Source organism: Alosa alosa, chromosome 7, assembly GCF_017589495.1.
Source record: "Alosa alosa isolate M-15738 ecotype Scorff River chromosome 7, AALO_Geno_1.1, whole genome shotgun sequence".
In the NCBI taxonomy this organism is placed as follows: domain Eukaryota; kingdom Metazoa; phylum Chordata; class Actinopteri; order Clupeiformes; family Clupeidae; genus Alosa; species Alosa alosa.
The window spans coordinates 12,715,162-12,739,130 of NC_063195.1; the positions used below are offsets into that span (position 1 = coordinate 12,715,162).

A 23,969-nucleotide genomic window follows, 5' to 3' on the forward strand; every position below is an offset into this window, starting at 1 on the left:
ATTGTGTGAAAACGACATGAAATGTGTGAATGGTATGGCCATAAAAGACCGATGCTGTGCTAATTGTGTTTAGAGTTTTGAAAATGTGACAACTGGTCAGACAAACGCTTGTTAGGGACTGTTCGTTATTTATTTAATGGGCTACATAGGCTTTTTGGCCATAAGCCATTTAAGTATAAGTATATATACTTTTTTGATCCCGTGAGGGAAATTTGGTCTCTGCATTTAACCCAATCGGTGAATTAGTGAAACACAAACAGCACACAGTGTACACACAGTGAGGTGAAGCACACACTAACCCCGGCGCAGTGAGCTGCCTGCTACAACGGCGGCGCTCGGGGAGCAGTGAGGGGTTAGGTACCTTGCTCAAGGGCACTTCAGCCGCAGCCCACTGGTCGGGTGGGTGACTCACCATATCCTGACTCAGAAAAAAACATTTTCTTGCTTACTTTGCCGCAAACTCAGCCATGAAATCATAGGTCAGCTTGCAGATAGAAGTCTTTTTCATTTCATAGAAGGGCGAACCCACTAGTTTCTCCTGTGACATGGAGGTGCGCAAATAGTTTTTAATTGCCTATTCGACTTTGAAAAGCTTCGTTCACCCGATGCCAGTCACTGATCGCAATTTAAAAGTTCTAGAAGGTTCGTTCAATCTTTTAAGTTTTAAGTGCAGTAGCCTGGGCCTATCTGTCCTATTTTGAATTATATCTCGAGCCTATTATGAGGTAGCCTACAGTGCGTTATGTCCTGGGATTCGGACATTCTCCAAAAGAAAAAAAAGTGAGGTGATTATGAGGAACAATATGAGAGAAATTTGGTGATCACTGGTCGTTGTTTTAGGACATTAAGCCACGTTAAGCTTTTTGCTTAGGCTATAATAGGCGTTAATGAAGAATAAACGCTTATGCCATCTTTGGCCAGGTGCGAGGCCCATCAGACGCGAGGCCCTGGGAGACAGCCCAAATTTTGCTATTTTCCTGAATACAAAAGTTGGGTGACCCTCCCTCCTAGAATGAAGAAATAATGGGTGACCCTCCCCTCAACAAAGAATTTTCCTTTCAAAGTATCTGCATTGGTTCTGATTATTTCAACCGGAAATCCTCTAGAGCCAGATTGAAAGGGTCCATACCTACATATAGAGTATATGTATGTATAATAGTGTTAATTTTGTCACCTATTTTTAATTTAGTCTTCGTCTTAGTCTTGTGACGAAATGTCCTTTTTAGTCTTTGTCATATTTAGTCATTCAAATATCATTTTTGTTAGTCAAGTTTTAGTCGACTAAAACTCTCATCATTTTAGTCTAGTTTTAGTCAAAAGAAAACTAAAGGTATCTTAGTGTTAGTCAGTTTTAGTCAACACATTTTAGTCTTTTTTTTTATAACAAATTATTTCTGATTACCATTTGAGTCAAATAGTGTGTCACACATCTCAATTTTCCAACAATATTGTGTGTCCACAGGGCTACTCGTCTGTTATAATTACTCATTCTGATTTTTTGTCAGTCAGTATGTTTACATGCACAGGTAAGTCGAGCTACAGTAGCTCGGCTGGGATTTGACCATAGACAGTAAAAGATTTGACTGGACCACTGTCATATTTCAGACCAGTGTTTCTCAAAGTGTGGTCCGGGAATCACTGGTGGTCCGCAAGCTATCCCAAGTGGTCCGCGAGCAGACGTGGTAAAATATATATATGAGTTGTTTGCAATATTGAACCAACTTGTATGTAAAAACAGTTCTGCAACACTGTCTATGTAAGATATGCCAGACTCATAACAGACTCTCCATCTTAGCCATAGCTAACTTGCTAGCGAACTTTCCATATTAGCTTACTTGCTAGCAAACTTTGCATCATCTGTCTAACTAGTTAAATAGTTGACATTACATGATGAACATTTTCGTATGGACATTCTGGGGGATGTTAATTTGTATGAGAGAAGCTTCTTCTGGGTATGTAGCATTGTGGCATAAAGCTTAGGTTGCTAACTCTGGCAGAAATCTCCATTGTTCTTGTTCCATGTAGTTTCGTGTTGCAGCCACAGGGTTGCAGCAACAGCACGTAGACTAGCCTACAGGAAAGCTGTTGAGTATGAACTCATTCGGAATATTTTGAAAACGTAACAGCTAGATATTCTGTCTTCTCATTTTGTAGATGAAAATGAAGAGAGATTTTATCTTAGTTTTTATTTCATGCAAAACATTTTAGTCTCGTCTTTTTTCGTCAAAAATAATGCATCTTAAGATAGTCTTAGTCAGTGTTTCAGGACATTACTGCCGTCTCGTCATCGTCTCGTCTTAGTCATGAAAAAAAAGGTTGTTGACGAACATATTTCCTCTCGTCTCGTCTGACGAAATTAACACTAATGTATAATGCAATACCCATCCTACCCTGGTTTCTCTGTCTCTTTCACACACACACACACACACACACACACACACACACACACACACACACACATATCTTGAATTTCCCCTTGGGGATCAATAAAGTATCTATCTATCTATCTATCTATATACACACACACACACACAATGGCCTACTGGCTGATACAGTATTTATTTACTTTCACATAATAAATTACTGATAATCCTTAAGTGTTACAGGTACATTCAGAGAGAGTATTTTAAATATACATTGTGTAGATATAAATTAATCCATCAAACTTGTGATAAACAAAGCTACATTAAAAAACAGCACACTGCTTTAATGCTCACTTAAGACATTGGTAGGGCAGGCTAGTGAAAATTATAGCAGAAACCTATGGAAATACTTCAATACTTGAAAATGTAAAAAAAGAAAGATAAGAATAAAGTACAAAACCCGTCTGACTGACTGACAAGATACTTTCAATTACGCTTTTATGAATGTACCCCCCCTCCCTTCCCAACCCCATATCTGGTTCTGTTTGTCTCCCCCTGCTGGTGGATCAGTGAATCTCACTGTGCTGGATACAGGAGAGCCACGACACATCCGCCACAACAGCCCAACAATGTTACAATGAAAAACAAGTGGGTTGGCAAAATAGCATCACAACCAAACATTCATGTTGCCTTTGTATCTAGAGGTTGATGGTGGAGTAGATCACTGACCCGAGGGTACTTCCTTTTTTGTCGCCCCCTGCTGGTGGGTCAGTGAATCTCACAGTGGCGTACTGGAGAGACGCCTCGTCTCGGTCAAAGCAGACTGTGGAGTAGTCTACTGAGTCTGGATTCTGATTGGACAGTGGCGGGACTGATGGGTCTGTGCTGTGACTGGAGGCGGGGTTACCAGGGCTGATTGTGACCTCAGCATAGTCACACTGGACCTGGACACAGGGAAGACACAGGGAAGACATGGACATGACTTGCACTTGATGTGTTCTGTATGCTCAGAAACCTTAACACATTTTCCCCTGCAATTCCTTTTTAGTGTTTTCTCAATACCTTCATATTACTATCACTGCCTAACACACACAAACACACACACACACACAAGGCTCACCTGGTGATTATTTCCTAAGCCAGTGTTTGGTGTGTGTCCAGCAGAGGGAGCTGTGGGATATAAAACAATTAGTGAATGAAGCAAAGAATGAGTGAGTGAGTGAGTGAGTGAATGAACCAGTTGAATGAGTGAGTGAGTGAGTGAGTGACTGGGTGAGAGAATGAGTGAGTGATTGAGTGACTGGGTGAGAGAATGAGTGAGTGAGTGAGTGAGTGAGTGACTGGGTGAGAGAATGAGTGAGTGAGTGAGTGACTGGGTGAGTGAGTGAGTGAGTGAGTGAGTGAGTGAGTGAGTGACTGGGTGAGAGAATGAGTGAGTGAGTGAGTGAGTGAGTGAATGGACCAGATGAGTGAGTGAGTGAGTGAGTGAGTGAGTCAGAGAATGAGTGACTGAGTGAGTAATTGAGTGAGTCAGTGAGTGAGTGAGTAATTGAGTGAGTCAGTGAGTGAGTGAGTGAGTGAGTACTGTATGATAATGAGTAAATGGGTAGGCCTAGGCAATAGGGTTAGTTGTGTAATTTCTACTGAAGTCCACTCTCTTCCATTCATAAAGTAAGTTCTTAATTTGGAAAAAACTAACCTAGGTGCATGAAAACATGCAGGAGAAACAGGAGTGCTCTCAAAAGTATTGTCACTTATTCTAAAATATAGGCTACAATTTATGATTTATATGACATTTTATTCCTAAAACATGGCAAAAATATATTTTTTTACAGGATAACAAAAGTAGATATCCATAAATCCATCTCTAATTGTCTTCCCATCTAGTATGTGAACACAATGAAATAATAATTTTGAACCTGGCTTTATCCACATAGCTCAGATTTCATATTTTAAAATGTATTAGCGCATATTTAATTAGACAATGCCTAATTTGCATATTTACACATTAAATGACAGAAACCTTGTAATAGATTTTTTTCTCATATTAATGTAATTAATGTAAAGTAATGAATACATGCTAGTTAAAAATGGTACCCTATTCACCTGTACTGTCGTCTAATGCATTGTTGCTTTATAGATAGATTGTTCAACACTGCTTTTAGTCAGCGTTAGCCAAAGCTTTTATTAATTAACCTCCGCCTGACTTTGTGCTTCTGACTCGCTCTGGCCACAGTGTGCATGCACTGTCGGCAAAAATATGGTGCCAAACTCGCACCCAATGATTGAGATATAATGAGAATGAGAGTGTGTATGAGATAATCTCTCACCTGATGTCTTCCTGCCTCTGGTCTTCCGTTTGTAGAACATGAAGAGGCTGAGGACCAACGCAAACACCACCACAGCCAGACCAGCACCGATGTACACAAGACCACCTGGACAATATCAACAACACATCATTACTACACAAACACCACCACAGCCAGACCAGCACCGATGTACAAAAGACCACCTGGACAACACAACAACACATCATTACTACACAAACACCACTACAGCCAGACCAGCACCGATGTACACAAGACCAGCTGCACAACACAACAACACATCATTACTACACAAACACCACCACAGACCAGCACCAATGTACAAAAGTCCACCACACACATTACAAGCATTACAATTTACACAAATACATCTGAGCAGCACAACAATACAGCACAATACAGTAAGCGGTACAGATCTCTGAATTTGACCGAATGTGTGTTGGATAAGAAGGATGGGCATCACAGACTGTTCCCTTCAAATAAATAAATGGCACACACTTGGTTCTGTCTGAGCTTGGTCGGATGTGTCCTTTGGTACTGGCCCTGATTTTGTCCGAGGAGAAAAGTCTGAATTGTCCGTGTTGTTCTTCTCACTGGCATCATCTGAAGTTAAGATGTGCGAGAGATGACAGCAGACAGGATTACACACAATTATCAAGATAACAGTTTCCTGTAATACTACAGCCTGGGACTATCAGTGTTGGGCACGTTACTTTAAAAAAAGTATGCATGTATATATGTGGTGAGGAGAGAGAAAGAAAATGCCAAAAAAATAATTGCATTGTGTGAAACAAAACACACAAGATTTCAACCTTGAAATCCTTGAAGGTCATACTGTAGACATAATTGCTTAGTTGTGGTACAATTAAGACCAATTAAGATGTCAGGCCCCATCTTATGCCCAGCACATTGCAGCACTTGGCAGGAGGCCACGTGTCTCTGCATGTTTAAGACCAATACTTGTCGTCTTCCCATTTGCTGCACACCTACGCCTACTTGCCCACCCAGTGGTGTGTTGGTGAAGAGATGAGGTCAGCCACATCGGCACATTGCTATTTTGATACCACTGAAAATAATTACAACACTGACCAAGATTAAAATGGTCTAAAGTAAGGTCTAAAGTTTAAAATGGTCTAAAGTATTTCCCTGTTATTTTGCGAGCACATTATCATAGTCCCTTCTGCAGAGAAGTGTTCACTTGTCATCATTATAATAAATCACCAAGGTAAAAATGCTCCTGATTCTTAACTGATAATGTAATTTGTGTGTGACATCCAATAAACTTATGAGAGTGCCATCTTGCATTTGAACCATGCGCCTGGCATCTGATAATTTATTCTAATCGAGCCAAACTAGTCAACGTGAACAGACCTTAAACACACGTAATCAGTTGATTTTAGACTGTCAAAACATGGCCCGTAATATGTAAGTGCACATACTGTTGCATAACAGGTGAGCGGTATGTATCATGCATTGACTCACGTGAAGCAAAAACTAAGTAAGGGAAGACTAACCTTCTTTGTCTTCTTCATCAGAGTCCGTGCTTGGCCCAGGCTGTGTAACAGATGGCTGTGTGGTTTGGGCTGCAAAGTGTGATATTGCAGACATCAGTGGTGTATCAGTTAAAAAGTGAGGTCAGGCGCATTGATCACACTATTCTGACATGTTAGGCCCAGTGGTTTGGGCTGCAAGCAACAGACAGTAGTGCAACGTTTCATGACATGAACTGACAGAGAGTGATATTGCAGACTTTTTTAATTTAAAGAAACCTCCCATTGGTCAATTAAACTGCATGGAAGATAATAGAATATAAGTGAACTTTACTGGCTTCCTCAGAATTTAAATGGAGGTAGAACAATAGTAGCTATAGATGATGAATCCACTAATGTAAATTTAATGTTGTGGCTAATTTCTATTACCATAAATCATTAATGAACACTCATCAATTCATGATAATTTGTGATATGTGCCTTGCTAAAACTTGTTAGCTTTTCACTTTGATAAAACAAAAGAGGAAGAGGGGTTGTAGAGGGCTCTCACCACATCTCTCACCATGGCAACACTTCTGTTAATAAACCACATTACCACTTCCTGAATCCATGAATGAGAAGTTTCTCTAATTGTGAGAACGTGTACTAGTGTGCCTCCACTTTCATCTCAGTACATTGCAATACAAAACAACAGCTTGGGCTGTCTTGTCAATGTAAGACATTATAAAACACTATTACTATGTTTCCATGACAAATCATAACCAAATGCATGTAAAGTAATACAAAGAAAAGTACGTTTAACTCACCACAAATCACGTGTAAAATGACTTTTTCAAACGTGTCTTTGATGTAGCGGTCAACTCCACAGTAGTATGTCCCGGCATCTGTAGACGTCACTTTAGAGATGGTGACATCAAACTTCCCAGTCCCATGGTCAACCAGTGAAATTCTTGGTTGAGAGTCATACTGGTCCTTAGATGTGATAAGGACATCTTCATCTCTACATGGATGTCTGCAGAAGTATTTAACATTGTCATGTGCCACTGCATGAGAACATTTGATGTTGGCATCTTGTCCCTCTTGCACAGTGATGACCTCAGACTCCACACCCTCGAGAACTGTTGAACACACAAATTGCATAATGGTCTTATGGCTGCACACACACACACACACACACAGGGATGTAGTGGAGGCTAAATGCAAGTAAACACAAGCAAGTTACCCACCTCTGAAATTTCAGAATAGATCACACTGTATTATCCACATTCACAATATGTACACTCATCAATACTCTAAGAACTATTTAATGCCACTGGTATTGGTACATTGGACAATAACCTCCACTATTATCAAACATGTTCAAACCGGCAACCCTCCGGTAACAAGTCCGAAGCGCTAACCAGTAGGCCACAGCTGCCCCCATGTGTGAGAGAGACAGACAACAAGGGAGAGCAACAGAAAGTCAATCTACTCACCAGAAACGAGGAAAGATAATATGATCAGATATTGACTCATATCTAACACAACACTAAAAAGAGATGATAGTCCAACACAGCTCTCCTTCTCTCTCTTTCTCTACAGTTTTGTGGTTCTCCAACACAGCTCTCCTTCTCTCTCTTTCTCTACAGTTATGTGGTTCTCCAATTCCTCTTTCCTTCTCTCTCTTTCTCTACAAGCTTCTGGTTCTCCAATTCCTCTTTCCTTCTCTCTCTTTCTCTACAAGCTTCTGGTTCTCTAATTCCTCTGTTCTTCTCTTTCTCTCTCTACGGGTTCGTGGTTCTCCAATTCCTCCTTCGTGTCATCTGTTGCTCTTCAGACACACTCACTCATTTGCTGTTAGGAGTTTTGGACGTCACACACACGCACATGCGCTTGACAAACATGCACCCAAATCGCACTCACACACACACATACACACACACACACACAAACAGACTAAGAGTAAGGAAGTGATGAGTTGTTGCACAAGCCCGTTGCCCACAGGCCCTTGCAGCAGTCATGTCCTCCAGCTGTAGTGACCTTCAGTCCATATTGGCTCCCCCACTCTGTCCACACCAGGGCCTTGAGACCAGTTCATATTCCTCTAATGTCTGTGTTTGAGTTTTCATTTGAACTCTCGATAGATAGATAGATAGATAGATAGATAGATACTTTATTCATCCTGAAGGAAATTTTAGACATTTTTAGACAAATTTTAAATAATGACGTCAAAATCACTGACTGATGATACGCAAACTTATAATAGGCAGATTTGTCTCTGTCATACCAATGAAACACTTCTCAAATAGCATTTTTTTAACCAGTAATATTGTTCAAAACAGCATCAGACATCGTCAGTAGCTTACTCAAGGTCCCTACATATAAAACGAAGCACCAGCAAACACAGTTTATTACAGAAAACTGTTAATCTCACAGTAATCTCACATAAGACTGAGATCTCACACGGAGCATGACGTCTATTGCCGGAATGTAATGCCTTATACAGAGCTTCCTTCGAGGGGAGCTGGTAGAGGGACAGTTGGTAAGTGTTCTTTAAGTCTTCTGTAATAAACTCCGGGTTCGCTAACGACGTTGTTGGTACTTCGTTTTATGTATAGGGACCCTGAGCAAGCTACTGACGAGGTTTGATGCTGTTTTAAACAATATTACTGGTTAAAAAATGCTATTTGGGAAGCGTTTCGCTCATGGCCCTTAGCTACAGTAATCCACTGTTTTGGAGCTATAGCGTATACCGGAGCAAGCTCTATAGTGGCTGATCAACAAAAAATACTGTCTCCACGGCTTATTTGATGTGTTTGAATGCAGAAAAACACCCTTGGGTCAATGTTCACTGGAATTACAGTACACTATAACAGGGTCCCAGGACCTTCATGGACAAGGCGTGGAGGAATGTTTGAATCTTTTTCTCCCCATCATGGTATTCACTCTGATGTATAGTCCATCTTATAAACACCCGTCATGGTATTCATTCTGATGTATAGTCCATCTTATAAACACCCGTCATGGTATTCATTCTGATGTATAGTCCATCTTATAAACACCCGTCATGGTATTCATTCTGATGTATAGTCCATCTTATAAACCATTGGTTCCCAAAGACTGGGTCGCGACCCACGGGTGGGTCGCAGGAGATTTTATTTGGGTCTCCAGCACAATTTGTTGTGTAATGGGCCTAACTTATACCAGTTAGCCAGGAAAGCTAACAGTTTTCTATTAGGATCTAGTTTGTTAACTACAGCCACGGCCCAATGCAATTTTGCATTTAGAATAGCTCTGAAACTGGGGGGCGAACGCGTCGCAGAGGGGACAGTGTGGACATCTCACTTGCAAAATGAAACATTTTTGTGGGGCGCCTGCCATGGACCTTGCAGTTGCAAAATTCAAGGGACATGAATGCCTTTTTGCACAAACATTAACGGGGCATCGACAAGTTTGAGAACCTGTGGCATAACACAATATTGGTGGTTGTATGTTTGCTCTGAAGTGAATGGGTCACGATGGTCTGTCATTTTTAAAAAGTGGGTCCCCAGAAAAAAAGTTTGGGAAACACTGTTATAAACACCCGTCATGGTATTCATTCTGATGTATAGTCCATCTTATAAACACCCATCATGGTATTCATTCTGATGTATAGTCCATCTTATAAACACCCATTGAAACAAACACAAAAATAGAGACTTTTATGTAATTGAGCACATGAATACAATATACAGAATACACATACTGTATATGGTTTTCTTGCACACAGATCTGAAAGTTTAAAATGTCTTCCTACAGAAGACTAGAAATGGCCCTTCCCAGATCATGTGAAAAAGTAAAGTACATACTATTTTAAAAAGAAAACATGAAATACACAAGGTACAATAATAAAAAGACAGATTCAAAATGGTGTGTGTGTGTGTGTGCATGTGGCGTGTGTGTGTGTGTGTGTTGTGTGTGTGTGTAAGAGAGAGAGAGAGAGAGAGAGGGGTACATGCTCTATGTTTCATGTCCTGTGTGTGTTTGTGTGTGTGTGTGTGTGTGTGTGTGTGTGTGTGTGTGTGTGTGTGTGTGTGTGTGTGTGTGTGTGTGTCTGTGAATGTATGTGTGTGTATGTGTGTGTGTGTGTGTGTGTGTGTGTGTGTGTGTGTGTGTGAGAGAGAGAGAAAGGAGAGAGAGAGAGAGACCTATTGCCTATCTAATCCGTGGCTCTATGAAGAGTTTGATAAACATCATGATGAAGAGCATCTGGCTGGAGACTTTGGTAGATGTTGGTCTGATCCTCTGGAAGGGCATTGGCTACCACTGCTGCATTGACATAGTCTGAATCTGAAAAAATACACACAGCTGTTTTATGGGACATTTCTAGTGATCTTCAATAGTCATTTTGTGTGTGTGTGTGTCTGAATACGACCTAGAGAGATAGAGAGAGTTTGAATACCTGTGGGTTGTGTGAACACTACTGCATTTGCATAATCTTGGTCTGAAACATCAACACAACTGTTATAATAAGCACATGTATGTGGGTCCCAAGTGTGTGTGTATGTGTGTGTGTGTGTGTGTGTGTGTGCGTGTGTTTTTGTGTGTATGTGTATGTGTGTGTGTGTGTGTGCGTGCGTTCGTGCGTGTGTATGTGCGTGCCTGCGTGCGTGTGTGTGTGTACATACCTGTGGATTGTGTGTGTCTCCTCTTCCTCTGTGTGTAGAGGATGAGCATGATGAGCCCCATCACAGCAGCCACCACACCTACACTGACCAACACATACACCAGGCTACCTGCTCACCCGGGATAAAAACACACCAGTTAATCAATACAGCACAACACTGCATACAGTCCCAACACATACACATACCATTATAACCAGGGATAGTACACATCAATCAGTATAGAACAGCACAACAATATGCCAAAATATACCAATACGTATAACCAGAGGTATATTTTACAAAGGCAGAATTATGAAAGTATAAGTAATAAGGTGGCTTCATTAAAATTAAAATGATAACATAAAAATAGTTGTATTAGGCAGACAATCTGTGGTGTTTTGCAAGCAAATAATAAAAAAAAAATCCCATTAAAAATGACACATAGGTCTGAGTGACAGTTGGCTCGACCAATAAGACAGCATGATTAATAGTAGAAATAACTAAGCCAACTGTTAGCCTGGTCATAGATCCCTATGGTAACTTATGTGCCATCTCTTTTGTGAAACCAAGTCGAGGTTTAATTCAGACAGAATATCCAAAAAATCCCAGTTTAATCCCTTATCTAGATTTTGTGAAATACTCCTCAGGTGTAAATGTGTAAGTTAATCTGATAGACCTGATGGATCAGCGGCTCTGTATGGCTTAGCCGTGGAGGTAGTGATGAAGTCTGCAGAGATAATCAACAGGAGAGAGAGAGAGAGAGAGAGAGAGAGAGAGAGAGAGAGAGGAGAGAGAGAGAGAGAGAGAGAGAGAGAGAGATTAAAATGGGCAGGGAACAGGAATTAACCAATTAAATTAAAAGTTAAGAATCAAAATAAATAAATAAATCTCATTGAATTTCTCTAAATATTGAATTACACTGAATGGAGCTGAGATGTATAACTGATCTAAAGTTCAGGTGTTGTGTCATTGAGAAAAGTTAATCTGCTGGACCTGGTTCAGTGGTTGTGATCGATGGGGTGTCTGCCGAGATGGTTGAGGCTGCAGTAAAATGAGGAGAAAGACAAGACACAATGGTCCAGGAACAGCCATTAAAGACACATTAAGCTATGGGAAGTCATAGCATTGTCAATATGAACAAATCCCCAACTACCAGTCTTAGGGATTTTGTGGCTTGTCTACATATACAGTTGTGCTCAAAAAATAGCAGTGCCTTTAGAAAAATGAGTAAATGTCAAAATTCTTCAAACAAATTGTACTTTAAAGGTGCCATATGTAATATCTGGCAAAAAATCAATTCATATTCCACATTCCATGAAAGATGGGGGCAGTATAGCTCCAGAAAGTGAGTTGGTCTACACTAGAGTAACAACCGAGACACGTGTATTGCAGTTTGGCTGGCGGTTATGTTGCCCGCATACCGCCTCCCATGGCCGAAACTGGTATTATGACACCTGTCGGGCTGTGGCTAGTAATTTAGCATGCTAATTCAGGTTGATATCTCTGCAGCACTATACCTTGTCATTTTTTTAATGACATCATCGCCATTATTTCTTCTCATTCTTTTGATGCGTGTAGCTAATTTTTTGGATATTTTTACCTCAATTCTTACACATGGCACCTTTAATGAACACAGATGCATTGGGGACACAGAACATTCTATTCCAAAGCAAAACAATTGAGCAAAGTCATCAAAACTTAAATAATAATAATGATATTTCATTGAAAGTCAGAAATGCCATGTTCAAAAAAAATAGCAGCGTTGCCATCTTTCCTTGGAAACTCAAAAATGTACTGTACAAACTAAGAAATTCTTGATAAGTGAACTTGGCTGAGTATCCTAAACTAATATTTTGTTGCAAAACCACGGTTTCTTAGCCTAGAAATCTAGACGCGCCCCTAGCGGCTAGTCTAGCAACTCTCCGTTGGCTTGTGAGCTCCAGAAATCGAAACTTAATCAGGCATTGAAATCGTGTATAGAGTCGTTTGGTGGGCTTAACATAACGATTGATGGCAGAGTTGCAACAGTTTGGCTTGAATTCCCTGCTACTTGAAAACAAATATCCTATTGCGTGCAGAGGGAATTTGAAATACAACTGATTATCCCGCCCCTCGGACTGAGCACTGCGAACGGTGAGTGCCCAGACCCTACATTTTAATGTGGGTCTGGCTCGCCAGGCTAACGGTTTCTGATAACTGCTTCACATCTGTGGTGCATGGAGTCAACCAACTTCTGGCATCGTTCAACAGGTATTGCAGCCCAGGTTAATTGTACTGTATTCCACAATTCCTCTGTGTTTCTTGGTTTTGCCTCATGCACTGCACTTTTTATGTCAGCCCACAAGATTTCTATGGGATTAAGGTCCGGGGATTGTGCTGGCCACTCCATCAGTTGAATCCTGTTCATCTGGAACCATGCTTTTGCTCGCTTGCTGGTGTGTTTCGGGTCATTATCTTGTTGAAAGGTCCATCTCAAAGGCATTTCCTCTTCAGCATGACCTCTTCCAGTATCCTGATGTACTCGAACTGATCCATGATCCCTGGTATGCGGTAAATAGGACCAACACCGTAGTAGGAGAAACATCCCCATATCATGATGCTTGCACCACCATGCTTAATTGTCTTCACTGAGTACTGTGGCTTGAATTTGGTGTCTGCAGGGCATCTGACATACTGTCTGTGACCCTTAGACCCAAAAAGAACAATCTTGCTTTCATCAGTCCACAAAATGTTATGCCATTTCTTCTCAGGCCAGTCAATGTGCTCTTTGGCAAATTCTAACCGCTTCTGCACATGTCTTTTTTTTAGCAATGGAACTTTGCGGGGGCTTCTTGCTGGTAGGTTGACTTCACAAAGACGTCTTCGGATTGTACCAGTACTCACAGTCAACTGAAGGTCTTCCTTGATCCTCTTGGAGCCAATCACAGTCAACTGAAGGTCTTCCTTGATCCTCTTGGAGCCAATCACAGTCAACTGAAGGTCTTCCTTGATCCTCTTGGAGCCAATCACAGTCAACTGAAGGTCTTCCTTGATCCTCTTGGAGCCAATCACTTTCTGTACCTCTTTGTATGTTTTCCCCTCTTTTATCAATGTTTTGATTAAGAAACGCTCATCTTTTCAACAGTGTCTTGAACGACCCATTTTCCTTGTTTTTTCAGGACAAATGCACAGCCAGCATGCAAGTTGCCTTGCTTCTTAAATAAGGATCACCTGTTAACACCCTTTTTTCCCAGAATGCCCTAATTGACGCCCACCCTAATTGAACTCACCACTGCTATTTTTTTTAACACACCCTGTTGGGGTCAGATGACGTCTGTGTTATGCACCTGTGGTTGCTCACGATAATTGGGTCACGTGGTGTTGGTGGCGGCAAGGTTCATAATATTACCTGCTACAGTAGGTGTTTTTGTGAATGAACAGAGAGGGGGTGATGGGGGAAGCCTTACTTTTTGCTGACCGCATTTTGATGACTGTTGAATGGAATAAGCTGTTGTAGAATACATGAAACTTGTGGATTTTAAGAACTGGATTTATTGACGTCATGAACTGATACTGAGCTGTGTTGGATATTCTGGAGATGACTGTTTTCTACAATAAAGGAACTTAACTTTATCGCTTCTGGAAGTTATTGAACAGCGCGTCGGGCAAGTTAGTCTCCCCTACTCAACCAAAGTTTTGAATCGCCCACACACCCCTTTCAGTTAATCATTCAATTTCACAGAATCCGCAGTATGCATGGACGGCCTGTTGGGTTTGTTGGTTTTCTATACCTTTATTTTACCCCCCAGAAACTTATCTGGGGTGTAGAGGTTGAAATTTTAACAAAAACAGTGATTTTTCTTGCTGCTGTTGAGGCACTGCTATTATTATGACTGCCGCGCAGCGAGGGTGTCATAAGGATCCTACACTTCCAATTTCGTGCAGTTTTGACTATGTTAGGTCACAGATACCTGCGATTACAACACCTCATTTTGACTTTTTTGTGTTTAACTAGGTGGCGCTATACATGAAATGAGTGGTTATGGAATGGGTTGACATGGCCACTTAAGATCAATATAAAAAAAAAAGTGGTCCTCCTAAACCCTACGGTTCTCGAGATATTCACAGAAAACTGTGTCTGCCCTACCCTCCTTTCGGGGGGTCCAGTCCAGCGGGGGAGCTACAGATCAAAACGAAAAACGATGGTTCCATGCTATCCATGTGGGGCTTCGTGGAGTTTCGTGTACCTTTCTTTCTCATTGCAATACAAAACAACATATTGTGTGTCAATGTAAGAAATTATAAAAGTAAACAAATATTTACATGTTTCCATGACAAAACAAATCACAACCAAAGAAAAGTAAGTTTAACTCACCACAAATCACGTTTAAAATGACTTTTTCAAACGTGTCTTTGATGTAGCGGCCAACTCCACAATAGTATGTTCCGGCGTCTATAGACGTCACTTTAGAGATGGTGACATCAAACTTCCCAGTCCCATGGTCAGCCAGTGAAAATCTTGGTTGAGAGTCATACTGGTCCTTAGATGTGATAAGGATATCTTCATGTCTACATGGATGTCTGCAGAAGTATTTAATGTTGTCATGTGCCAGTGCATGAAAACATTTGATGTTGGCATCTTGTCCCTCTTGCACAGTGATGACTTCAGACTCCACACCCTCAAGAACTGTTGAACATATAAATTGCATGATGGTCTCATGTCTGTACACACACAGGGTTGGGTCAGATTACTTTGAAATGTAATCCATTACTGACTACAAATTACATGGCAATTTTTGTAATCAGTAACGTAATCAGGATTACCAAAAACATGTAACGTAATCTGATTACTTTTGGATTACTTTTAGATTACTTCAATAAATATGTCCCTTAAGTAAAAGACACCACCACTGAATTGATGAAAGAATTCTCATTCTATTTTTCTGTTTATTATTTCATTACATCTAAGAAATCTCTTTGTTCTGAGTAAAGCATTCCTGTGTGAATTAACTGATCTTTTCCTCCACAAATCTTAAGCCCCTTGTTTTAGTGTTACCATTTACTTTGAGGTCACCAGGTCCCATTGTCTGAAAAACACCCAAAACTAAAACATTTCTATAGCTATTCTCCACTTTGAGGGTGGTATTTTGGTGGTTGAAATTTTCCCCATCCCAAAATTGATCACTTAGTCATGGATGTGATCATGGATCACTATTCTCCAAACATGCACAACTCAGCTTAACCTTTATAAGGGCACACCTGGACAATGAATTTAGCTTTCGCTGGATTTTTTTGACCCAGGGACATGGCCTGAGATTGAATGACACCATGTCCATTTCAATTGTGGGGGTGAGAAAATTATTCCTTTGGGATGTTTTTCAACCAGGGGGACCTGGTGACTTTCTCAAAGTAAACGGTAACACTAAAACAAAAGGCTACATTAAGATTAGGAGGAAAAGATCAGGCAGTGTGCCGAGAGACCTGCCCCAATAGTAAATAAGTTAGTAAGTAAGTATAGATACTCTTTTGATCCCGTGAGGGAAATTTGGTCTCCCAATCCTGAATTAGTGAAGCACAGTGAACACACAGTGAGGTGAAGCACACACCAACCCGAGCAGTGAGCTGTCTGCTACAACGGTGCTCGGGATCAATGAGGGGTGCCTTACTCAAGGGCACTTCAGCCCGGGATGTGGGCATGGGAGAGCAGTGCTCAACCACTTCCCCCCCCCACATTTTTTCTACTGGTCGGGATCGAACCGCAAGCCCAAGCTTGTCGTAATTAAAAGATAACTAGGCTATCATTAAAAAGTTGCATTGCTTGCATGATAAAATGTAATCAGGTAATCCCCAACAATGTAACTGTAATCTGATTACACATTTTTTATTGTAATCTGGGCTGATTATAGTTACTTGATTTTTGTAATCTGATTACTTTTGGATTACTTTTTAGATTACTTCAATAAATATGTCCCTTAAGTAAAAGACACCACCACTGAATTGATGAAAGAATTCTCATTCTATTTTTTTCTGTTTATTATTTCATTACATCTAAGAAATCTCTTTGTTCTGAGTAAAGCATTCCTGTGTGAATTAACTGATCTTTTCCTCCACAAATCTTAAGCCCCTTGTTTTAGTGTTACCATTTACTTTGAGGTCACCAGGTCCCATTGTCTGAAAAACACCCAAAACTAAAACATTTCTATAGCTATTCTCCACTTTGAGGGTGGTATTTTTGGTGGTTGAAATTTTCCCCATCCCAAAATTGATCACTTAGTCATGGATGTGATCATGGATCACTATTCTCCAAACATGCACAACTCAGCTTAACCTTTATAAGGGCACACCTGGACAATGAATTTAGCTTTCGCTGGATTTTTTTGACCCAGGGACATGGCCTGAGATTGAATGACACCATGTCCATTTCAATTGTGGGGGTGAGAAAATTATTCCTTTGGGATGTTTTTCAACCAGGGGGACCTGGTGACTTTCTCAAAGTAAACGGTAACACTAAAACAAAAGGCTACATTAAGATTAGGAGGAAAAGATCAGGCAGTGTGCCGAGAGACCTGCCCCAATAGTAAATAAGTTAGTAAGTAAGTATAGATACTCTTTTGATCCCGTGAGGGAAATTTGGTCTCCCAATCCGCGAATTAGTGAAGCACAGTGAACACACAGTGAGGTGAAGCACACACCAACCCGGAGCAGTGAGCTGTCTGCTACAACGGTGCTCGGGGATCAATGAGGGGTGCCTTACTCAAGGGCACTTCAGCCGTGGATGTGGGCATGGGAGAGCAGTGCTCAACCACTTCCCCCGCCCACATTTTTTCTACTGGTCGGGGATCGAACCGGCAAGCCCGAAGCTTGTCGAATTAAAAGATAACTAGGCTATCATTAAAAAGTTGCATTGCTTGCATGATAAAATGTAATCAGGTAATCCCCAACAATGTAACTGTAATCTGATTACACATTTTTTTTATTGTAATCTGGGCTGATTATAGTTACTTGATTTTTGTAATCTGATTACGTAATCCAGATTACATGTAATCCGTTACTACCCAACCCTGTACACACACATACAATACACACACACACACACTCAACTCACCGGATAGGAGGCAAGATAATATGATCAGATATTGAGTCATATCTAACACTCACACTCAACTAAAAACAGATGATCTTCCTGCACATCTCTCTTTCTCTCTATCTCCACAGTTTTGTTCTTCGATTCCTCTGTCTTTCTCTCCTCTCTCTACAGTTTTGTGGTTCTCTGATTCCTCTCTCCTTTTCTCTCTACAGGTTTGTGGTTCTCCGATTCCTCTCTCCTCTCTCTACAGTTTTGTTCTCTGATTCCTCTGTCTTTCTCTCCTCTCTCTCTACAGTTTTGTGGTTCTCCGATTCCTCCTTCGGGTTCTCTGTTGCTCTTCTGTGTTTTCTCTTGCTGAAGACACACTCACTCATTTGCAGTGTTGGGCAAGTTACTGAAAATTAGTAATTAGTTACAGTTACTAGTTACTTCTTTCAAAAGTAATTGAATTACCTTACCAATTACTGTATACCAAAAGTAATTAGTTACTAGAGAAAGTAACTTTTGCGTTACTATTAAGTCTGTTTTTAAAATGTCAATATGAACAGTACTGAACAATCACACACACAATAAACCTAATTTTAGACCTACAGTATTTATTGTAGTTTCAACGGGCCTTCAAATCAATAGCCTTGTGCATGAGTTCTCAAACTTTTTCCGACCACAAAACATTCTATAATGCATGAAGGCTTCCCTAACCTTGTTTTGCGCCACCCTCACCATATAGGCGGTTTAATAGATATGTACAGCACACTGCCTACTGCTTGCCTTCTACTACTACTACTTCTACTACTACTACTACTACTACAACCTTAGGTTATCCTCATCCTGCTTTGAACACAGTTGTATTATATAGCATTTTAAGCACCACCAGTTTGTGAAAAGCCTGCGCTGCACAAGTGCTGACCTACCGAAATAAGTTCTTATGTGCATCCAAGGGTTTGGGGTTGTCGCGCACTATGCAGAAGGTTACTCTTCAGCTGATAAGGTGTTCCAGAGAGAAGTTGCATGTTCCGTTGCAGACAAATGAATCCATAACACCATGGACGTCAATTCCGATGTAAACATACTAATAACTTAAGTCGCTGTAGTACGTACTGTACGGTAGGCAAATTTGGAGGTTTCTTTATCTGGTAAGTGAAATCTGCTTTTCCTCTAGAGTTAAACGTGCACTTGCTTGTGCCAAGGCTATATACTGTATAGGCTACTGTATGTACGCCTATTGGTGTTGTGGCGTGGCTATGTTGTAAGAATGTAAAATTTATATAACGAGGCTTTTGCACAATAAGCGAAAAAGAGCAGAGATAAAATAAACAATAATGCGCTTTTACTGTAGTGGAGCTTACGAGATGGAAACGAGAGGGGAAAAGGCTTTTAAGATGCCCATTTAAATTGTAGCCTAATGCACTCTTATGTGTTTTAGCATAAATACGAAATAAGGAGTAATGTGAGGAGGCTCCTATTAACTGTAAAGAATGCATCTGCAATCTAAACATGAAATACAACCGCTGGAAACACAGCTAGGTCAGGAGACGTTAGATCAGAAGCAGCAAATGTGCATCTGTCATCTTGTCTTTCATTCAAGATCAACAGAGTAACGCAAGTAATGAACTCTTTGAATTTTCAGTAATTGTAATTGCGTTACTTGATTTACAAAAATACTTCATTACATGCTCGTTACCACTAAAAGTAGTGGAATTACAGTAACGCGTTACTTTGCAGATATCACTATGAAACTTACCCAGTTGATTAATTACATTAATATGAGGAAAAAATGTATTACAAGATTTCTGTAATTTAATGTTTACATATGCAAATTATGCATTATCTAATTAAATATGCGCTAATTTGCATACATTTTAAGGCAAGAAACCTGAGCATTGGATACAGCCAGGTTCAAAATTATGTTTTCATTGTGTTCAGATAATAGATGGGGAAAAATGTACAGAGGGATTTATGAATATCTACTTTTGTTATCCTGTAAATCAGAATATGATGTCAATAGCCCTAATTCGATTTTTGCCATGTTTTTAGGCATAAAATGTCATGCAAGTCAGGCTAGGAATAATATATCAACAAACCCCTCTGTAAAAAAGTCTAGAATGGTTGGTGTATGTAAGTGCTTCTGAAGTTGAGTTTTCTTGCTCAGAGTGGGAGACAGACATCGCAAGTCTGCCGGAAGTTCCGGGAGTCTCCCGCATATTGATAGCGGCTCCCTGACACCCGCAAATTAGATCAAATCTCCCGGAATCTAGAGCGAGCAATCAAGAGCGCGCTCGCGAGAGGGATACCTAAAATTGCGTGTGCATCTGAGTGTATCGCGCACACGACAGGGGAGAGAGAGAGGGGTGGTGCGTGTGTGTCTGAGCGCATCCAAGACAGAGAGCATCCTGATTGGCCTGTTTCGCTAAATCAACCAATCAGTTTTCAGTGTAGGCGGGCTTTTTGTCTCTTTTCTCCCAAACTAAATCAGTTCAGTGTATCTAGGAACAGGAGAGTCACGGCAGAGTCAGTGCAGTGCCCCCAAAAAAGGAAAATGTAAGACCCAAGTGTACCCTTGTTTATAAGAGTAAAAAATAATGATAGGCCTAGTCTTGCACGCTGCACTGTTTGTAACAGTGTTAGCATTGCCCATGGTGGGTTAAATGACATGTTGAGGTGAGTTTAACCAGAGACTTTCTAATGAGGAGACACAGCACTCAAAAAATCCTCCATAGAAATGCATGGGGCTAGTTTGTAACGTTGTCTACACATATCACACCCCTTCCTCGGCAAAAAGTCGACATGTAAATACATTGAGCCAATCATGTGGAGTGATGTGAATACATTGAGCCAATCATATGGTGTGTTGTGAAGACATCGTGCCAATTATGTGTTGTGAACTCGCCGCTGGAGCAAGATTGGTGTCGTGAAGCCTTGCTCACGCGCATTTCTGCCGAATAGGATGCCAGATGAGTGCCCAAAAAGTGTTGCAATATGGCCGCCGAGTGGAGGGACTTGCCTAAAAGGACTTTGGTTTAACTAGTGTCAATTCATGTGCATATTATTCAGGCCTATACTAGATGTCTAGTTGCCAAGGCTACATGAAAAGACCAAACTGCTAGATCTATATATTGTAGCGACCAGAGGGGGAGACATCATTCTAGTTGAGCTAGTTAGCACAAAGGCTCATGGGACTGTTTCTGGTTAACATAAAAGTCATGTTTTAGTGTTGTTATGTGCATGTTCACTTGCCTTCTGTGGTTTCCAGTGTGTGTGTAACTGATAATAGTGTCAAGTTCATGTTAACTTTTACTAATAGTTTAACCACCGCGACTGAGTATCTTAGTGTGTTTGGCTATGTCTGGCCAGTATTCACATACTGAGTTTTCATGTCTGATTCTAATTAATTGTAGTACATCTTGCATCTTTCTGTGAGCGCTCGCCACAATATTTTATTCTTATAATTGCTGTCTAGAGGCCTTCCTTATTTGGTGTACTGACTAGACTAGATTATTGAACCAAACATATTAATCTGTATTTCAGTATCTAAGTAGGCTAAAGTTTTTTTTTTTAGTATTGTTATTTATTTATTTATTTATTTATTTATGTTGGGGGATTGACAGTAGCCTAGGCTATGAATGTGGCGAGTGCTGTTCACATTTATCTACGAACAACTAGGACATTTAGAACAGTAATGTAGACATGGTGGTAATGAAGTAAGTGGCTACATACTCAATCTCTTGGTGCAGCTATCACAAGAGCAGTGTTGGGGAGTAACGGAATGCATGTACCGGCGTTACGTATTCAGAATACAAATTATGAGTAACTGTATTCCGTTACAGTTACAAGTTAAATAGTTGGTATTTAGAATGCAGTTACATTGTTGAAATGAATGGATTACATGACGATACTTCTCTGTTTCATTTGATTAACTCTCTAAATAAATTAGGGCAACTCCATTTCCCAGAAGCTCCTGAAAGCAATCTATGATGAAATTGTTTCCATGTTTAAATCCAAGCCCCGCCATCTTGCACTAGCCTCACATCTCTAACCCAACCCCAAACCCATCTCTAAAATAGGCACTGCATTTTAAGTTTTTTATTCTAACTTAAAATTGCTTTATGTTTTTTTTTCTAATTATATCTACATTTATGTTTTAAAATGAATTATATGGTGCACCCACCCTATGCGAGTAGCATATTTTAATGTGGGGTTTTTGATTGTCATTACGCGATCACATTCATTTTGAGAGCACTGATACTAGTGTAGACTAGTGTTTACATTTGCAGGTCATTTGCGGTCCACCTGTCATATGTGTCATATGATGACTCTGTCCATATCTTTTACTGTCTATGCACACGATATGTTTTGGGTCACGGTCGCGGGAGTGCATGCAAGGTTAGAATGCTAACTTTGGCTGAATTTAGGATACAGGCACGAGTAGACACAATATAATGAAATAAACACCTAAATGTGTAAATCTGACTTTTTTGTTGTAGTAGTGTGATAGAATACATGCTAAGGTAACAGACTAGCTCAAAATCTCGAAATTGACCAGTGCATGAAAAAAATATGTTTTCACCTGCCGTGTCTCGCCTTAAAAACGTGATCAGCCAACTTGACTCACTTCTTAAGACCCTTGGTATGGTGTTACAACGATGTAGAGTCAAAATTTAAATTGTAAGTATGGTTTTAATGTGTAAACAGACCAACCGCGATTTTGCAAGCCAATAACAATGAAGTGAAAGGATTTTTATTTTAGTTACTACTTTTCCGAGGGCTGGTGTTCTGTCAAAATGTATCTTATCTTTGAACAGACTACCTGGTTATCTTCCTTAGACTTTGTAGATGTAGTTACTACAATTTGGAGGCGAAATTCGAAGTGGGAATATTGTTTAAATGTGTAAACAGGACGCCTGATGTTTAACGTATCTGAATGGGCACAGTATTATGTACACTACAGTAATGGGCTATCAGTAGTATGTAAACAGTTCATGTGTATTAGCAGATCAGTGATTGAAATATTATTCCTTGTCTTTTTTAGAAAATGCAGTCCATTTTTCGGTTCTAGCAGCCGTCAACCTCAGAACTGACCCCTCAGGCCTCTCAGGAGGCGCTGGCCTTTAACCGCAGCCAGAAGAGAGTGAGCAGAAATTTAATTGCCTTTAACAAATCTGACTTCTTAAAAATCTTAAACTGGCTGCATTACGTGATTATTTCTGAGATTCTGATACATTTTTAACCATGACCTATGCACAGTTCTGGTTTGAAAATGTATCTCTTAAAATAATCACTTTATGCAGTCAGCTTAAGATGGCTGCAGGCGGCTACATGAAGTTAAATCACCCTATTGATTGGCTTTAACCCTAGCAACCACCATAGCAACTGTGTTATTTAGCATAGCGGCCACCAGTATCCTAGCAACCATTTTAATTACCCTAGCAACAACCTAGAAACCACCCCTGTAATGTCAACCTAGCGACCACCATAGCAACCAGCATGATTGCCCTAGCAACCAGCATAGCAACCACGTTATTTATGCATTTTGATCCGTGTGCCCGATTTTTATAAATGAGGTACCGTTGGAATCCTTGGCTGAAGCCGAGTTCCATGCCCCTGATCAAACCCACTCTTGCAGTTCCTCGGAAACGCAATTCTAGTTTCATAACTACATCCCTGTACACATACACACAAAGATATCATGTGTGAGAGAGACAGACAAAAAGGGAGAGGAAAAGAAAGTCAATCAACTCACCAGAAAGGAGGAAAGATAATATGATCAGATATTGACTCATATTTAACGCAACACTAAAAACAGATGATAGTCCAACATGGCTCATTCTCTCCTCTCTCTACAGTTTTCTGGTTCTCCAATTCCTCTCTCCTTTTCTCTCTCTCTCTCTCTACAGGTTTGTGGTTCTCCGATTCCTCCTTCATGTCATCTGTTGCTTTTCCATATTTTCCCTCGCCAGACACACTCTCTCATTTGCTATGAGGAGTTTTGGACGTCACACACACGCACATGCGCTTGACAAACATGCACCCAAACGCACCCACCCACCCACACCCAAACGCACACTCACACACACACACACACAGACTAAAAGAAGAGGAAG

General features: G+C 40.5%; 3 protein-coding genes across 4 annotated transcripts in view; all 3 read right to left on the reverse strand.

Annotated features, from left to right (window-relative positions):
* Positions 1-547, reverse strand: part of LOC125298235 — an 8,290-nt gene extending 7,743 nt beyond the window's left edge. Inside the window, exon 1 of the mRNA XM_048248940.1 lies at positions 450-547. Within this exon, the coding sequence (XP_048104897.1) occupies positions 450-547 (98 nt within the window). The remainder of the gene's footprint in view (positions 1-449) is intronic.
* Positions 548-2,897: 2,350 nt separating this feature from the next.
* LOC125298463 lies at positions 2,898-7,725 on the reverse strand. The gene is made up of 7 exons (XM_048249213.1): positions 7,656-7,725; positions 6,987-7,298; positions 6,205-6,273; positions 5,189-5,293; positions 4,694-4,798; positions 3,484-3,533; positions 2,898-3,307 (listed from the first exon to the last, which is right to left on the reverse strand). The coding sequence occupies exons 1-7, from the start codon at positions 7,693-7,695 to the stop codon at positions 3,062-3,064; spliced, it is 927 nt and encodes a 308-aa protein (XP_048105170.1). The 5' UTR covers positions 7,696-7,725; the 3' UTR covers positions 2,898-3,061.
* Positions 7,726-10,322: 2,597 nt separating this feature from the next.
* LOC125298465 overlaps positions 10,323-23,969 on the reverse strand; it is a 29,215-nt gene continuing 15,568 nt past the window's right edge. Inside the window, exons 1-7 of one of the 2 annotated variants that reach the window (XM_048249217.1) lie at positions 23,609-23,689; positions 15,160-15,471; positions 11,799-11,846; positions 11,482-11,532; positions 10,827-10,934; positions 10,601-10,642; positions 10,323-10,488 (exon numbers count right to left, since the gene is read on the reverse strand). In XM_048249217.1, the coding sequence (XP_048105174.1) occupies positions 10,358-10,488; positions 10,601-10,642; positions 10,827-10,934; positions 11,482-11,532; positions 11,799-11,846; positions 15,160-15,471; positions 23,609-23,648 (732 nt within the window). In that variant the 5' untranslated portion in view covers positions 23,649-23,689 and the 3' untranslated portion in view covers positions 10,323-10,357. Of the gene's footprint in view, positions 10,489-10,600; positions 10,643-10,826; positions 10,935-11,481; positions 11,533-11,798; positions 11,847-15,159; positions 15,472-23,608; positions 23,690-23,969 lie in introns of those variants that run through there. The other variant, XM_048249216.1, reaches the window with a different exon arrangement.

Coding starts and splice junctions, on each gene's coding strand:
- LOC125298463 (XM_048249213.1), bottom strand. CDS start 7,695: ATGAGTCAATATCTGATCATATTATCTTTCCTCGTTTCTG. Junction 6,274..6,986: donor CATTTTACACGTGATTTGTG/GTGAGTTAAACG, acceptor CACACTTTGCAG/CCCAAACCACACAGCCATCT. Junction 5,294..6,204: donor TGATGAAGAAGACAAAGAAG/GTTAGTCTTCCC, acceptor TCTTAACTTCAG/ATGATGCCAGTGAGAAGAAC.